General features: G+C 38.9%; 2 protein-coding genes across 2 annotated transcripts; one reads left to right on the top strand and one right to left on the bottom strand.

The window, feature by feature from the left end:
* Window positions 1–674: 674 nt before the first annotated feature.
* tmem230b (transmembrane protein 230b) lies at window positions 675–2,352 on the bottom strand. The gene is made up of 3 exons (XM_068605345.1): window positions 2,016–2,352; window positions 995–1,117; window positions 675–911 (listed from the first exon to the last, which is right to left on the bottom strand). The coding sequence occupies exons 1-3, from the start codon at window positions 2,109–2,111 to the stop codon at window positions 771–773; spliced, it is 360 nt and encodes a 119-aa protein (XP_068461446.1). The 5' UTR covers window positions 2,112–2,352; the 3' UTR covers window positions 675–770.
* Window positions 2,353–11,688: 9,336 nt separating this feature from the next.
* Window positions 11,689–17,285, top strand: adra1aa (adrenoceptor alpha 1Aa). The gene is made up of 2 exons (XM_068566402.1): window positions 11,689–12,586; window positions 16,650–17,285. The coding sequence occupies exons 1-2, from the start codon at window positions 11,689–11,691 to the stop codon at window positions 17,201–17,203; spliced, it is 1,452 nt and encodes a 483-aa protein (XP_068422503.1). The 3' UTR covers window positions 17,204–17,285.
* Window positions 17,286–19,084: the final 1,799 nt, after the last annotated feature.

A 19,084-nucleotide genomic window follows, 5' to 3' on the forward strand; every position in this document is an offset into this window, starting at 1 on the left:
TACATTTTGTGAATTGGCTCAAATTGTGTGTAGAATTATCAGTCCTGTTTCAGTGCAAAAGTAGCCACATGGTTGAATTCCTCGACATACTGTACTATGAGCTAAAATGTGTCCTATTGTAGACCAACTCAGTGTAAAGTTTCTCATGCTATAGATCTAAAGGATACAAATAAACAAATAAAAAGTACCCATCAAATTCCAGTTTTATTGATTTATTAAGCTAACAAAAGAAATATACCAATCAAACGATGTTAGAGACTGATTTGACTTCATAACAGCAGCCTTTCACCAACGACCTCGGCATTTAACCTTTGTTACAATGAAGTGGAGCTCCTCTTCTGTGATGCAAGATGATAAGGCATGGTCAAATGACATTTATTGCTTCTGTCCATCCTGGTCGAGGGATCCTCCTCTGTTGCTCTCCCTCAGGTTTCTTCCCCTTTCTCCCTGTTAAAGGGTTTTACTATCTTTATTTGGGGGAGTTTATCCTGATCCAAAGTGAGGTTCTGGGACAGGGATGTTATGTGTACAGATTGTAAAGCCCTCCGAAGCAAATCTTGTATTTGTGATTTTGGGCTATACAAAATAAACTGAATTGAATTTAATATAACCCTCTGACAGTGACATTAAAATCATGCAGATAGATAAAATGAATTTACAGACTCTATTTAAGCTTATGTTCTTTCAAAAAGTCAGTGCCTTTAAATTAGCAAAAGGAGAACATACGTAGTATATATAAGAGTACAAGAAGACCGAAGCTGGGGTGTCTATCAGTCATCAAAGTCGGGGATGTCATCATAGGAGTAGCCCCGGTAGCCCTTCGATGCATAGTAAGCTATTCGTAGATGGTAAATTCCAGGGAGGAAGACAAGGATCCCAATGATAAGGACAGGCACAGTTCGATCTGAGTGCTAAAAAAGAGAAAGTATTAATTCAAATAAAGTCAAATTATTGTTCACATTGTAAAATCTCTGTGCGTCACACAAGTACTCACAGCGATTCCAAAGTATCCAGCCAGGAGAAGGGAGCCAATGATGATTAACAGAGAGCCGATTAAAAAGAGGACTGTGGCTAGCGCTATAGCTTTGTATGGGACTTTGGGTGGGCTTCTTTTGAACTGCGGAGGAGGTAAAATATTTAATTAAAAACACTCTTCTCTGACACAGCATGCTTTCTGTGGCAATGCCTGTTCTCCCACTCATGTACTGAACTGGCAAGTCAAAAATATTCTGGCTCATAATGTACTCTAACTTCTTGGAGAAGTTAAAGTCTGACTGGTTGACAGATTTTATTTTTAAGGAGGCTGTCATGTTAAATTATGTGTTTGAAGACGCGTTTGTTGGTTATGCATTGCATCCCTTGTGACTAAATACTGTAGTGAACTCTCAGAAAATTTCCTTGAAAAAGCTACTTGTGGAAAAAACACAATATATTAGATGTGCAGAGTGTTTTTCCACTTGTGAACACATTTGTTTCATTAGAATTGTGACTCTGAAGGAGCTTTTCCAAATATGAGACAATATTGTCGCTTTCACATGGAATGGACAAACAACAGGAACCCTATGAAAGTGAAAAACAAACAAGCCTGCCCATGGAATGGCAGGACGGATAAAGAAAAAAAGCCAGGACCATATGTTTCTCTGGTTTCTCTGGTACTGGTTTCTCTGGTAAAATATATGAAATACAATTATTTTATTTCTTGTCAAAAATAGCCTTTTCTTGATATTTACATTTTACACTTGAAACAATTTCTCCTTGTGTGAGGGAGCTACGTAAAATCTAGAAAACTAAACACATGTCAGGTTGCATTGTGGGATATGTAGGATCAACTGTTTTGGAGCTTGACTCTTACTAGGCGCTTAACGTCAGGAAATGTCTGCCTCGAGTCTGCATACATACATACATAGAAGCATCTAACATAGATAACACACATAACATAACACAGATAACACAATTTCATAAAATGTATGCAATGGTATATTGTAGTGGGTTGCCTAACATGCAATTCCTTCTACCTGTAAATCCGTGTAGCCGTCATCATCAGAGGCCAACCTGGAGTACCTCACTTTGCTGCTCGGGGTGTCGTTGGACACAACGTTACGAGCTGGCATCTTCTTCAGCTGCTGAAGTCACTACGGAGCTTGCTAACAGTTTGTCACGTGTTTCAATGAGAAGCAGCTTTAGCTACAGACGCATTATCGACACCATCATCACTCACAAGCTGTCAGCACCGAAGTGAAGTTAAGTCTGACCCCGGATCCGATGTACGACAGTTATTGTTTCCTAAAACAAGTTCTGAGAAGACGTTACAGAGAGGTGCTGTGTGTTATCTTCTATCGTGGTCTTCCGTGTTTTCGACACCGTCTGCAATGCGCATGCGCACAGCGACAAGTCGAATCCCTCTGATTCCAGTGATCTGCACCGCTCCATATCCATCGCAAGAGGGCACAGTCGAGTCTTCTCGTGTACAATGACCAGGTCACATAGAGCAGGAGACATCACTCCGGTGTGGAGATTCATCTCTTTGTCTAGATGTTCATTTCCTGAGATGTCACAGGCCAGCTTTCTAATCACAATGTGTTCTCTAAAGATAAGATTTCTGTCCAGGCTGCAGATATTTAATACACATACAGTCCTCCTCTGCAGGCTGTTTTCAGCCAGGGGATGCAATTTTGTATAATCGCACACAATATCTATTTCACATGGCCTACTTGCATGGGGATTTTCACTAAAAAAAGAACCTTGGTAGAGTCCGCCAGATCAAAAGCACATATTATTATTTACAAATAACTTAATAAGTAATTCATTAACTCTGCTACTTTTCTTCAAAATGGCACAATAAAAAGTATATTTATAATAGTATAGTATATTTATAATATAGAAGTATATAAGTAATAAATAAATAAGAGCATTGGTAAAGTCTACCAGATCAAAATCACATATTATTTCCAAGCAACTTACTAAAATATGCTACTTTTCTACGAAAATGACACATTTCTCCATTATCTATCAAAACTACTATCTATCAATACTATCAATTCTTTGATATTTGATCCTTGTGATATCGACTTTGGGACGAACACCTTGAAATGTTATTGCACAATATGTTATATCTGCCAGACAAATATGCTACTTTTCTACGAAAATGACATATTTCTCCATTATCTATCAAAACTACTATCTATCAATACTATCAATTCTTTGATATTTGATCCTTGTGATATCGACTTTGGGACGAACACCTTGAAATGTTATTGCACAATATGTTATATCTGCCAGACATTGTTTCTCTTTCGTCGTGCACAGCAACAATGTGGCCTGTGAATGGCTGACCTTGAAATAGACAAAACACAAACAAACGACATTTGCTGCCAATTCCTAGGAAATTAATAATTAAAGCTGCTGTGGTATTCAGGTACCGGCATTTTTTTCATATTGTATTTTTATATTCCCCTGATGGTCTGTGGAAAATTGGACTGTCACCTAGACAAATATAGACTCTCCTGCAGGCAGAATTCAGACAGCTTCTTTCCATGAATCTGCACAACAGTGGATCATTGTGATTTTAGCTTTCTGTTAGAACTGCGTGTGTAACGGTAAATGACCAAAGGTAGTAAATAATTGAAAAATACGCCACTCAGTAATAATAAAGTAAGTACATATTCTTATTAGATATGCTGGCAGTATTAATAATACGCTCAAGTCTCAAGTGATCGTTAGTACGCTCAATGACCTTGACTGCAAGTCACATTCTTGTACCTTAAGGCCATACTGTTGCTTTCTGGAAGGATATAAGCCCTAAAACCATCCATTTGTATTTCATATTCCTGTTCTTTTTCACTGCATGTAGTATCGCTGTGCTAGACATGATCTATAAATCTACCCAGGATACAAATTGAGTTAATTTTTGTTTAAAGAGGAATAAACAAATGTTTTTTCTTTTCTTTTAGAGGCAACTTCAAAACCCATCAATATTACCTAACAATTGTGCACACATGGGGTTCATTTGGATCCCTCAAAGCCTCATATAAGCCACTAAGGTCTCCTGAAATAACTGATTGTGCAGACATGCACCTGATGCCGTCTGCTCTGTAAACCTGTCACTGACAATAACAGAGTAGAACTTTGCCCTTTCCTCTAGTAATGATGCCAGTTTCCTTACTTATATCTCAATGTGCTGTATGACTGCTTGTTGGCTGCACTCATTAGCTGACACCAACTCTGGGTCACCGCTGCATATTTTTTTGTCCACCAAATTACTTCCCCCCCCTATTTGTCCCATTTCCTCGCTTCGATTTTCAAGACCTACAAATGAAGGTTAATACACAAGCTGCCCTGACTTAGTCTGAATTGAGAAACTTAATGTAACTGTTTCTCAGTCTTGAAACAATCCACAAGAGCAGATAAAACTGCAATTATTTTACATTCAAACATTTTAAATGAATGGGCTCAGAATGGGACTGGAGTAATGTATCTGTTAGTAACCCTGCTGCCCTTTTTTCAGCCATTATTTCATGAATTATTTAGTTTGTCTTTAGGATTTCAATGAGATTTTCCTGCAAAATGTTGGTGCACAGTACTTTCCAATACAAATTACAATGGTGCACAAGTGACATCTGCAGTTATGATTTATTAATCAGATAATAGACAAGTCTGTCGATGGTCAGAGGGGGGGCAGTGAATGTTGCCATGTTAGATAATCCCTGCACTAGACCATAAAGCCTGCACAGAAGAGCATCAGCTAAGCACTGAGCCCTGTGTGTATGTGTGTGATTGTGTGTGTGTGTGTGTGTGTGTGTGTGTGTGTGCGTGCGTGCGTGCGTGCGTGCGTGCGTGTGTGTGTGTGTGTGCAAGTGTGTGTGTGTGTGTGCGAGTGTGTGTGTGTGTGTGTGTGTGTGTGTTTATATGACGTGGTGAGAAGACAGCAGTAGTCGCCCTCTTATAACCCTGGGGTATGACACTGAACAGTACGAGAGCAGCATTTAGGCCATAATTAGAGTCCTCTTCATTGTGGAGTTCTGTCTGCGGAGATAATTAGGTCGGCATTCATTACAGCTATTGTAGAAAGCGCCACAACTGAGGCCCAATAAAAGACCGAACCATTATTCCACTTAAACATCATAATCTCCCCGTGCTGCAACGGTTTTACTTTTAAAACTGCCAGGTTGCAGAAATCATAAAAATGTGGCATGTGGGTTGTGCACAGGTGCTGCTGTGCACAAGGTTTTCAAAACTGTAAATGCTTGCAAAGACTCTTACACTTCCTTTATTTTCAGGCTTTTTGAGCCACATGCAAAGGAAATTGAGATTATTTGTGGTTTTGTGCTTTGCTTGGATTTGTACTCATATCTGTACTGTCTTCTAGGATGGTGGCAGTTACAGTGGTATTTTTTAACACGTCTTGTCTTTTGCAAATGATCAGTCAAGTGTTCTTTTCTCTTTATCTGTCAGGATAGCTGTATTTCTGTGTGGGTGGAGAGCTCACTGCTGCAGGACGCTCCACATGAGGAGCTTCATCAACGATGACGTATTCAATCACCTTTATTTCACAATGTCATCTCAGTTTTTTCACCACAGTTCACAGGTAAAAACTGCAGCGGTCCAGTGGCTTCGAGAACATGATTACATATAAGTAGCAGTTACCAGTTTTCCTTTTATATAATATTTTATGTATACCACTTCACGGTTAGATAAACAGTATAATGCTGTTTGCATTTACCTGTTCTGATGATTAGAATCTGTGCCTCTTTTCTCTTACGATTTTGTCAAAGGCAGAGCCATATAGGAGAGGGCATCTCTTGATATGCAATTAAGGTGAATGCCACTGCAAATGCCAAACTTAGTTGCAAATGCTCAGTTCTGGTTTGTTGCCTCAATGACAGGAAATGTTTCTTCCAGTGCGGAGATATTGATTTCAGTATCTTTCAAACTCAGCAGCCCGCCTCACTGCATGGCCAGCTGAGACAGGTAATTGCTTTTTCAGCAGGTTAGATATACCCCGACAAGATGCAAACATACAAGCATTTCACCGCTTCACTATGTATATAATCTTTTTTCAGCATGGGGTTGTTTCACTTGCTAGTTATTAATGCAAACACAATTACACAATAATGTATCTGTTAGTTGAATAAATATGTATAAAGTGTCCGTCTGTGTCATGTGAGCATAATAATATTTGAAAAATAACCTATTTATTCACTGGTAAAATATAAGTGTCTATTCATGTTTCTATTACACTTTTAGAGAGTTCAACTGCATGCTTATGATTTTTCATTTGATATGCCAGAGTGGATTTGTCCATTGCAACAGCAGGTACAAGGACAGAGCGCATTGTACGATGAAAGCTCTGGCATTGATTGAGCAGAGAAGCTGTACTTTAAACGGTCAAATGTGTACTTCACAGAGAGGCTTAACATCTCTCACTGTGAGCCGGCAGCATGCCTTAGGTAATGCCTTCATATCTGGATCCAACAGAAAAACAAAGAATGAATCAACTGTTTTAAGAGGATTTCTACACAGCACACAGCTGTTGAACAACAAATCAGTAAAAAAAAATTAAAAGAATAAACGACAATAATAACAAACTGTGTTTGTTTATGTGTCATGTGCCTTTTTTCTAGTCTGTCTCTTCATCATAGCTTATTTAAAAAAAAGAGATAGAAAGTGCTTAATACTGATGAAAATGCATTGCCAGGTAAATTACAATTGATTGGTATACCTCAGGTATTACCATATGTGTATTGGCTAAATTGAGCCACTGATAGTTGTGAATGTTGTATTTATTTGAATGTAAATTATGTGTCATTCTATTCACAAGACAGACAAAGCTCAATTAAATCCTCAAACATTATAAGAACATACCCCATACCAAAATAATGATAATCTTTAAAATGAATTTCAAAACACATATGTTTACAATATATGCTATCTTTGAAAGTGCACTGGTTATTAGTTCTGCTGATGAAAAAGAAAATGTCTTAGGTTACATTTATCAAATAATGTGTGTAAATAGTATTAATAAAAATGCTAAACTACTTGGTAACACATGGACAAATAATGAATTAATTACATGACATGTCATGAATAGGGATGTAGAAATAAATCACACTTTTGTATTATGTAGTTGTCACAGAACTGGGTAACACTTACAGAAAATATGTTGTTTCTCTGAATTTTGTATTATAATTACTGTATGTTCCTGCTTGATAACAACGTGGGAAGAATCTGGCTTAATGGAGAGCCAAATACATCTACTTTATTCGACAACATAGCTAACAACGGTGTAGAGAGCTTTTTATCAATTCAACAAATAGCAAGTTTATTATTGGGAGTTTTAAAACTTGAGTAACTGTAGTTGAGCTAATGACCATTATTTTAGTGACATGGGGGAAATGTGAGTGAAAGAAAGCTTCCTATTAGAGCCAAACAATCACTTGTTTACCCTTTTACATAAGTAACATATAGTGTATGTTTAGTTAGTATTTCACTGCTACACCACATGTTCAAGATATTTACACAATAATAATTTGTGCTGTAATCCAAAGCGTCACCAATATGGTAAATAAAACGATCATAACTTTTTATTTAGTTCGCGACGTGGGTGACGCTTGCTCAAGAAACATTTGTGAATGAAAAGTCATGTTGGGGACACAGTCACTGGTTGTGATGACGCACTGCGAGTGATGCTGATGGAGGGGGTGAGGTGCTGTGGGGACGAGGATGAGGATGTTTGGATAGGTGGTGGTTGCGGGGTGTACGGGGGGAAGTGGTTCGAGGAGAAAGCAGTGAGTCATTTGGAAGGCTACTCATCATTATCTGAAGAGACTTGGAGCACCTGGAGATCGGGCGTTTATACCGGCCGATGTGAAGGCTCTCTCCACGATGAGCGCACTTTCTCTATCACCGTCTCCGCGTGCGAGTCAGCAATCACAACCGCGTCCAAACGCGGATCGGGCGAGCCGTCGGGATTTGAGAATAAAACTCAAAGTTGAGGTGAGTGCTGGAAAATTCAATTTCAAACAATCATTTTTGAGTGGATAGTTGTTTTTTGTCCCTTGATACCAATGTTTGCTCATTTAACTGAGGCTTTTTCTGTAATTTTCTGTTTGTGCTGGTAATGCAGATGCTGAATAATGGTATTGTTTCTGACCGCACGAGCAGACTTTGGATGAGAAAAAAAAGAGGAAATATTTCTCAAAAATGTAGAAGGGTATCTTATAAAGTAACTAGACAATATGCTGGTTTCATTCATTTCCAAATCAAATTGAGGAAATAATTTGGAAAGCAATTCAGTGATTTATTTCTAATTTTGATGTGTTTCTGGTCGGGAGTTGCGTCTTTAAAATAACAAGGCTGGGTCGCACTGATAAATAGGCGTGTTGGTTTATACAATGCTACTTCTGTTGTTTTATAATTTGTCTCGATCAATCTCTTTCCTTCGAATGTCGTTTAATTTTTGGTTGAACAATTATAAATGCACTTTGAGGTCAATGATTGCAGACTATCGCAAGTCCCTATCTCCGCCATTTGTATTAAGGTGGATGCCACTTTCTGTCAGGTATCATCTATTGGCTTCATCTTACAGAGCTGGGGATTTCTCAGCTTGCAATGAAGAAGCTGAGATAACAGAGCCAGAGTGGATACTTACTCCTGGCCAATTAAAATAGCTGCAGACATAGAGAGGCTGGAGTCTCCCACTGTCCTCATCATAATTGTGTATTCCTGTCCAACTCTGAGCTGCAGCTGCTCATCAGCCACTTCAACAGATTGTTGTGTGTCTGTCTGGGAAACAACCAAGAACACATATTTGAAAACATTCTGTGGTGGAGAAACATGCTTATAATGTTTAACAAAAGTCACAAGTCAAGACAAATGACATGGCCTGGAGCAAGGCCAAGCACATCCAATTTATTATAGAGCTGCTGGTTTGGTATAGTCGCCCATTAATAGGCTACAACTGCTCTGTCACTGGAAAACATCCACTGTAGATGTGTGTTATACTCTGCATGCATATTCAACAGATTCGTGCTGGAAAAGAGCCTAACCACTGTGCCTTACATCACTGCACCTCTGTACGTAACCCAATTAAAATCTCAATCTCAAACGGCAATTTAATGGATGTGATTTAAACTTGATTTTTTTTCAAAATATTGTATTAAATGTTTAAGTCGTATGATTGTAAAGTATGAGCAGTAAGAATTAATCAAATTAGGTATGAATTCATACGAAATCTTCCTGACATTTCATCTGGTTGACTCTCAAGAAATGATGTCTTCCTTTTAATTTGAACACAATTTCTCTGATAAAAAAACAACATAAAAATAAAAGATAAATGTGAAGATTAGTAACCACTTCAAACTGTATTCCCATATTATTTATTTTGAATGTTAAAGCTACTAAGCAGCCACAAATGTCATACACATCTCATTACTGTCACTGTCATAAAGTCTGCCATTAGCAGTGAGTGAATAAGCAAACAGGAGCAATGTGGGTTCAGTCAATATGACTGAACTTGTCTTACATTAAATAAATCAAGCGTACTTTCTCTATTGCATTATAAGACAGTATATTTAATATAACAGTAACAACCAATTTCCATGATGGAGGGACACCTAATATGTTGAGCTGAGGTAATGAATCTTTTTTTCAGTGATGAAGATGGTGTAATGAGCTCAATACAGTTCTCCTGTGGATAAACTCTTCCATAATTACATTAGAGGCACCAGCAGTCCACCTCCTTCCTCTTGAGTGGGTGGGAGAAGCTCTCGGGAGCTGTGTTATGATGGCTGCTTTAGGCTTTGCCACCATGCCAGCGGAGGAGTCAACCAGAGACATAAAAGTCCATTACATTTCGAAAGAAGCAGACTTTAAACATGTTAAACAGGTCTTCCTTTTAATTTGAACACAGATCCAGTGAGGAGCAGCGGTTTGTGGGGCACAGAGGAAAAGGTCAGCCATTAACTAAGAGTGTAGCGAGGAGCAATGGAGGAGGCGGGGGCTAAATATTGGAAGATTGGGGGGACTGCTAAATGCCTTCACCCGCCCTCACCGCTGTCTTGGCAGTCTGCAGTATTGTGAATGTGGATAGATAGATAGATCGATAAAAAGATATAGAGATAAAAAGATAGAGAGATAGAACAAACTCAGAAAAAGAGGGCAACTCAGACAAACTTTTAATTTAGTCTCAAATAAAGCAGCTTAACAAAATCCCCAAATCGTCAACATGGCTGCACTACTTTTACTAGTCCGATCTAATCTACGTTTAGGTAAGGAACACCCACATTACAAATGTCAGTAATCTGCTCAGGCAAGATTAATTTCACATCTGTCAAAATGGAGGACTTTACATGGAACGAAAACATTGTTTTGAAGTCAATGAACAGAGCATTCAAGCTAAAATGAATTTGATGCATGGAAGAAGAAGCGATTCAGGCAACAATCAACACTACTAGAGGAGCAGTGCACAAAATTGTCACTAGAAATCCAACTGAGCCTACTGCCGTGGAAAAAGGGTGTTTCTTTTTTACTTGAAATTGTACTGTAGGTATTACAGAAAGCAATGCCGAAAAAACAACTATGTACAATTTGGACTTTTAGAAAATGTGTTTGATGAGAAAATCAATAGAGAAGATCAATACAATTCTCACATCTGTGCTGTAACTATGACGCTAGAGCTAGCAGACAATGAGCTTTGTTTAGCATTAAACCGGCTCAGTCCAAGGGAAACCAAAAACATGTCTTACGTTATCTCTAAATATTATAACATGATTTCTTATGATTATATTACCTATTCTGAGGTCTGAGGCTGTCGGTGGACTCTCTAGCTATTCTGGTTTGGCTCAATGCCATCAGTTTTAATTGTTCCCTAGATGATTTAGTGCAAAACACGTCTGGTCAGTCCTGGTTTGGATTTCTTTATTACTCAACCTCATATTGTGCTTAGTCGATAAGCACAAGATGAGGCTACGGACACTAAAGAACTGCAAAATGTAATAAAACACACAAAACAAGGATGAATAATATTACATTTTTCTGAATGTGATGGATGTGTCAATTCTCATAAAGCAGATTCTTTTGTCTTTCTTTTTAAAGGCACTGGATCGTGTTGCTGTGTCCAGTTGTGTTGAGGCTGAATCTTTCTCTGGGTTCAATACTGAAGAGCCTGGATGTTGACTACTGCTCATCTGCCACCTTATCCAGAAAAGTGGTTTCTTACTCCAATTTTTAAGACTTTTAAAATCATTTTGCTTTCAAACTGCAGTTTTTTGTTCATAGAACGCGCAAAGATTTTCTGAGATGGAAACATCTGTGCATCCCATCTATAATGCTTTTCTAGCTTGGGTTTTTTGTACCAGCAGCATAATCACAGACAGTTTCAACATCACTAACGTTTTGAAGATGGATTACCTGATTTCAGCACATTAAATTTTGGTCTGCATATATTATGCTTCTCTCGCAGTGTTTCTGCATGCATCCTGTAGTTTTATTTTTCTTGATGCACATAATGGCTCATTTGCCAAAGGCATCATCATTCAAATGATGTTGTGACAAGACCGACTTAATGTGATCATTACTCTAATGGCTTTTATGAGAATGCCCTGATGTCCCTTTGTGAAACAAAAATAAAATAGGTTCTTGTCCACCTTTGCAGTGCAGGACAGGGTCGAGCATCAGCTTTGTTTTTAATAGATGGTTCCCGTGCTGGACAACATGACCCCACCTCCTGTAACACAGAACTGCTCCAACTGCAGCCAAGTTTTAGTCCCAGAGCTTAACGTGGTCAAGGCTGTGGTTCTGGGCCTTGTGCTTGGCATCTTCATTGTGTTTGGAATTGTGGGTAACATCCTGGTAATCCTCTCTGTGGTTTGCCACCGACACCTGCGGACAGTCACACATTATTTTATAGTCAATCTGGCAGTGGCAGATTTGCTGCTAAGCTCCACTGTACTACCTTTCTCCGCTATTTTTGAGATTGTGGATCGTTGGGTTTTTGGACGAGCCTTTTGCAATGTTTGGGCAGCTGTGGATGTACTCTGCTGCACTGCTTCCATCCTGAGCCTCTGTGTGATCTCTGTTGACCGCTACATTGGAGTCAGCTACCCTCTGCGCTACCCATCCATCGTGACAAAACGCAGGGCGTTGTTGGCAGTGATGCTGCTGTGGGTGCTGTCTATCATCATATCTATTGGACCTTTGTTTGGTTGGAAAGAGCCGGCACCCGAGGATGAGTCCATCTGCAAGATCACGGAGGAGCCCGCCTACGCTATTTTCTCTGCCGTGGGCTCTTTCTACCTCCCTCTGGCCATCATACTGGTCATGTACTGTCGGGTTTATGTGGTAGCTCACAGGGAGAGCCGGGGCCTGAGAGAGGGCCACAAAACAGAGAAATCCGACTCAGAGCGAGTAATACTCAGAATACACAGAGGCAACACAACTGTATTAGAGGACGAGTCCCTTCGAAGCCGCACACATTTCGCCCTACGACTGCTCAAGTTCTCACGTGAGAAAAAGGCCGCCAAGACCTTGGGCATTGTGGTTGGCTGCTTCGTGTTGTGTTGGTTGCCCTTTTTCCTGGTGCTACCCATCGGTGAGTATTGTCATCTTTTATGTGATTCTCAGTCATTTGGATGCCCGAGATTCGAGCAGCATTTGTTTGAGTTGTTTAACAGTTAAACAAGTTGAACTGGAAATTCAGAGCATTAAAATAGCAGCAAAAAACTATTTGTTATGTAAAGAGTCTCCGACATAGTGGGGTAATGTCTCCCTGAGCAGAGAATGTAAGTTACTCTCCCCTGTGTGTGGTGCCTACCAGCACCTAAAACTCACAAATTGAAAAATCATGGCATGTTGCTAAAACTAAAGGGTATAAGGAGATAAAGTCCTCAGTGAGATTTATAGGCAAACTTTGATTCCTTTGAGCAGAGCCAAGCTCTTCCCCTGTTTCCAGGCTGTATGCTGAAGTTAAACGGTCTCCTGGCACCAGATTAATATTGAACAGTATTCTCATCCAAATCTCGTTCACAAAGAAAATGCATATGTTTCCTACAATGTGACTATTGCTTTAAATAAGCACAGGTGCAACATAGGTCGTTAACCCTACAACAGTATTGTTGGGTGATTTTCACCCGAGCGATTGTGCTTACGTTATTTTCATTGTGTGGTTTTTGTCTGTGTTGTGTAGGTCCTTCTGTAGCTTTATGATGCTCACTGATGTTAATAAAGGTGGGCGTGTCTCTTTGCTTCAATCCCTGTCTTTTTCAAAAAGCATGTGTTCGGATTTCACCCGAATGGGTTTTAACATTGAAGGGAGACTTTTCCTGCAAGACAAGGCTCACACGTCCCAGGAGCAGGTGGACAAAGAACAAGTTCATAATTCCATTATTTAGATTTGTAATCTTGTTTAATTGACAATTCCCCAATTTTTCAACCCATTTTGAGTCTTTTTTAAGAATCCCCCATGATACCTGTTTTTCGTTTTATGAGAAATCTTATGGGGTAAAATAAAAGAAGAGTACTTCAACTTGCCTTGTATTGTTGTAATTTAAAATATTTTGATGAGAAGTATTTTTTTTTCAGGTACATTATATCAATTGAAATATACCCAACATTACTTTTTTTAACGTTAGCAATCTAGGGTTAAGAGCATTAATATAGTATCAGATAACTATTTGCTAAAGGTGTAGTGGAGTAATGTAGCTGAGAATGAAATTGCTCTTCCTCTGTGTGCGTTATCAGAGCATCTCCTTGCCTTTTAATGCTCACTTGCTCTTAATGCATGGTAGTGAATGAGCCAGCCCCACTTAAATCATGACTCAAATTAACAATAAACAGGTTCATACATTTGATAATCTGCACTCACACATATGAGTCAGACCACTTAAAGAAATCTACTTAACTTCTGCATGAATTCCTTTTATAGATCGAATCATGCCGCTGACAGGTTTTTAAGTACTCGCAATTTTAAAGATGTTAATTGAATTGCTCCTTTGCAAGCATACTCTGAATTTACCGACATCCATGCAAGTCTAGTGGCCTCTTGAGCAGCGTAGTAAATGTTTTGACTCGGTCAGGTAGGATGTTCTATAAATAGGCCCAATAAAAATGTGGGATGTCTGACGGGCACCATTGCTCTTCTCTATGTAAACAAAACACAGCACTTCAGACCAACATATATTTTAAACAGATATCTTTGAATGAAGCTTAAAGTAATCTCTCTGCTCCTTCCTCTCTCACTTTATCGCAATTCTAGTCCAGGACTGACAGATAAAGCCGTCACTTCAGTGTCAGACTTTATTTGATGTTCCCGCCACTACTGTCCCTGAAGTGGGCTTGAGGGTAATTCATACGACTTGCAACAATATGTGCTGGTGTCAATATGATGGGAATGTGATAGGAAGTTCCAACCAAGTGTATATGAGAAATGACAAAACCTTCACAAACCCCTCTGGGCTTGTTTTATTTATTCTATGCTATCATGCTTGTAAATGTAGCTGCTACCATTTGGCTTTTGCTTTTGGAAATGAGAAAAGGCCTCAGCTTAACAATACTCCCTTTCTAATGCATCAGACTGCATACCAAGTCTCTGGGCAATGAGAGATTTATGAGCAAATCACCAATGTTCTGGTTTTGTCGTGTTGAGCTGGATTGTTTGATTTGATTTATTGCAAAAGCTTTAACATTATTTTGAGAAAAATAAACCGTGGGAATTCAATCTCGTCAAAAACTGTAAAATGATGAGTTGTTTCAGCTCTGTGTTTGTTTTTAGATTGTCTGCTTTTCAAGTTAACATTTCAGACAAATTGAAGCACTTTAACGCTTTAACGTTTGGTGTGGTCAGAAGTGCACTCTGTCACCTGTAACCACAGTGATGTCAGGATGTACTGACAAACCCTGAAGTACATGTCTACATCACAACCGAAGGGTAAAAAGTCTCAAAAGACGGATTGTTCTTTGGGATCCAGATATCACAGACAGAATCAGTGCAATTCCTTTCAGCTCTGCTAAGGGTTTAAGCTTCAATCAAATCATTGTTTCAGTTTCACCCACAAATGTACTTTTTTTTTTGTTTACTCTCACCAATGTAACAAACAAATAATAAACACTATAGCCTACAGTGCCTGTCTAGCAATAATGGCAGAGACATTAATTTAGCTTGTGGTTAAAGTGGCACATTTAGTTGGCTGAAGACTATGTTCATATTTCATACAGTCTATGGAGACAAAAAACTCCAAAAAACTCCAAAAAACGCCAAAAGAAGAGTGAACTCCAAATGATTGCTAATGTTGCATTGTTTCTGAAAGATGTGTGAATACTAAAGGTTTCACCACTTACAAAAAAAGGAAATTACAGTAATTATGTTTTAAAATAGATTCTGTTTGACTAAGTTCTAATAATATATGTGTCATTGACATAAAACACCTTGTGCTCTATTTGACAACAATTGGAGTTCACAGTTTCCATAAAATGAGTCATTGATGTTTTATTGATTTTGAACAATGATATTGAACAGCTGCAATACCTTTCTTCATTTTCTATGAAGGATTAGAAAATATTGTTTTTTTTTTTGGCATAACTGTGGATAGAATATACAAGCTGTACAGCCGCCCGCAAAATAATTTTCTTCCCATCCATCTCTAAATCACATTCTCATTTTTCCCCGTTTAGCCATCAGAAACAGCTGGTCCAAAGAAACATTTTACAAGACAGCTTTTTCCCTTCTTCATCTGAAGATAGATAGATAGATAGATAGATAGATAGATATATAGATAGATAGATAGATAGATAGATAGATAGATAGATAGATAGATAGATAGATAGATAGATAGATAGATAGATAGATAGATAGATAGACAGACTCCAGTCACACAGAAAAGCAGCCATTTGATTATTCTAATGATTCACTGGCAGTGACATTCATAATGACTAACAGGGCTGCATATAATGTCAATGTTAAGCCATTTTCTCTGCTTCTTCATTAAGGATCCAACACATGCTTTCTGAAGTACACATGCTTTCTGAAGTAAATAGCATAATTTATGAAGATAATTAGAATAAAATTGTTCACCTTGATGGCAAGTAGGGAGCTTTTTATAGTCAAGAATGGATTAAACTGAAAAATCCCCAGAGGAAGAGGTAATACGCTGATTTTCTTTTTCTGCTTGCGCCAGCAGGTTAGCGGGTTAAAAGTAAAATCTCAAAAACCTTTGGATAAATTGAATTGGAAATATTGACATTTGTAAAATGTGAACAGACATTCATGTTCATTGCAAGTTTAATCCTTATTATTTCCCTTGAATTCTCTTGAAAGAGACATTCTGAGGTGGACATTGGTGGTTTCAAGGGATGTATGACTATTGGATGCATTAATGTTAATTTAGCTTATCTAGAGGATACCAAACAGCTACAAAACTAATTGCATTCCATCAGTGACACCTGTACTTTGTGTTTAGCTAATTGGCATGCTAACATGTGCTACTTAGTCCATGTTTGAAAGCTGATGTTAGCATTTAGCTCGAACTGCAGTTGTGCCTGCAGCATAACGGAGCCGCTAGTGTGGCTTTTAGACCCTTGTTTTCTAATATATCTGTGTGTGTTGTTGTTCCGTCTGCTATCACACTAATGCAGTGTTTATTGTCCTAATGTTCCTACAGGCTCCATCTTTCCCGCATACAGACCCTCAGACACTGTCTTCAAGATCACCTTCTGGCTCGGTTACTTCAATAGCTGCATTAATCCCATAATTTACCCGTGCTCCAACCAGGAGTTTAAGAAAGCTTTCCAGAGTTTACTCGGAGTTCACTGTCTGAGAAAGACCCCCAGACCACACCATCATCATCTGAATGCAGGTCAGAATCAAACTCAGGGTCAAAGTCAGGCCCTCACTCTGGGACCGGACAGCAGAGGGGTGCACTCTCGGCTCAGCCCTTCCTCCTCCATGGCCCTGTCCAGGACCCCCTCCTCCAGGGACAGCAGGGAGTGGAATGTCTTTCCTGGAGGCTCCGCAGGTGGATCAGGACCGGCCAAGACAAGCAAGGATAAAGTGGCCAAATTCTGCAGTAAAAGCTTCCATCGAACCTGCTGTTGCGTCTTGAGAGGTGGGACTCCTCCGCAGGAGTCCAACTGCGCCCAGCTGCCTCCAGCCAGAAACCTTCCCACCATTAAAATCCACCAACTGTCCCTGTCAGAAAAAGGAGAGCCTGTATAGGCACTGTAATCCTTTATCCATTAGTCGTGACTCCTCTTTTAATGTCGCGGCTGAAAATATATTTCCTTTTGCATTGTTGCGCGAGTTGTATTGGATGGTGGCTGCTTTGAAATTTTATATTTGAAAAAGTCTCAGCTTTGATAACATTTTGTGATTTTTCCTGGATTGTCAAAGAAAAATAAATATATATATATATATTTATCAGACATATTTTTACCCCTTTAAGAAGATGGCTTTTTGCTTTCTAAAAACAAACTATAGAAGCATCCAGCTTAGAAGGGATGAAAATAAAGCAAATGTGTATAACATTTTGTGAAAGTGAAGAAAAAAATCTTCATAGTAAAGAAATCAAAATGTTTACATGTTTTATAATTCCGAAGAACAGTTCAAATACATACAAATGTTAATCGGAAAATGTGTTATATTGCATGATTTTACCAAAAATATAAGAAATGCTGGTCAGTTGGGTCTCCAAAGCTTGCGTAATGCTGTTCCTGTTGTCAAAATAATGTTTGTAAACTGCTCCGTAAACTAACGGACTTTGCTGCTCCCACGTCACATTACAATAAATTTGTATGTCATATTCCTAAAAAAAGAGGATTTACGAGGACATTTTAGGTCTCCTGTGGTTTCTTTTGGATGATTCACTGAATATATTGCCCCTGAAAACGTCCAATTCATCTATTCACATGTCTACAATGTTATGTAGCATTACCTCCAAGCAGTGCCAGATGGATGTCTTAATATACTTCTGTGGAATTTCAACTGACCTTGTGGTTGTTGACCTCAATCCTGACCGGCCCACAAGCCTCTTAAAAAAATCCCCCAGATTTAGAGATGTCAAGTTAAGTCATACACGGTCTCAGACATTCTTTCCTCAGGCTGTACTCATTTCATTACTTTTTTAGTTACCATCTATATGCAATGTTTCAAATCTCATGAGATCTGATGGGTAGGTGCTGTTTACTAGTGCAAAAGAGAACAACTGAGCGTGTGTTTAATCCCTCTCTGGTTAAGAAGAGGCATCAAAGGGCAAGAGGACATCCTCTACCAACTGTATTGATTTATTTGCTCCTTTTGTAGCAGAGATGTACTCCCTATACGAGCGTGAAAAGGAAGAGAAGCAGTAGTGCGTTAAGTGCAGTAAGAGTGGAGTCAACAGCTTACCCACAGGGGAAAGAACGACAGTGCAGCGAGAGTGCTTGTCTGTGTTCGCGTTGTCATTGACTGACATGTCTGTGAACCTTTAAATCACACCACGTCTGCACACATGCCATTTGGAGAGGAAGCTACCAGCTCTAGCAATAAACTATACAGATGGTACAGATGACAGAGTTCACCCCTCCCTCTCTTGTCTCTCAGTGGTGGCATTAAAAACAAAACACCAACCACTGAATATCTTGTGTGGCACGCTTTATAAAAACATATCATCTTCCAAATGCAATATTAGCATATGTAATAACCTAATTAGATCTGCAGCCTTGCTGGAGTCAGCTATGAGACTGGAACAGACCAAGAACACCCCAAATGTTTTTAGCAACTTTATGTTTTCATGTTTAGAAGATTCATTAATAATCTTAATTAACTCAGTATTCTTTTCATATTCTGATAAAGCTCTCAATCATTGTCTCTAAAGGGGAATACAATTAATCATGAATGCTAACAGTTCTATATTAATGTGCGTGAAAATAATTTAGTGATGACAAATTCCTCGTGGACTGAAAAATAGTTCTGTCTATGTATGCTCAGTGGGTTGAAAGCACAGCTCACACTGCTGTGACTCATATTTACATACTTTCCTCGGAGGACTCGGGTCTTCCTGATGCATTTTGTTTTCCCCTAAAAGCTCTCATTAGTGACGGTAAAGTTATTGACATTATA

Source organism: Clinocottus analis, unplaced genomic scaffold (genome assembly GCF_023055335.1).
Source record: "Clinocottus analis isolate CAN_PGR_092001 unplaced genomic scaffold, fCliAna1.0.p SCAF_7, whole genome shotgun sequence".
Classification (NCBI taxonomy): domain Eukaryota; kingdom Metazoa; phylum Chordata; class Actinopteri; order Perciformes; family Cottidae; genus Clinocottus; species Clinocottus analis.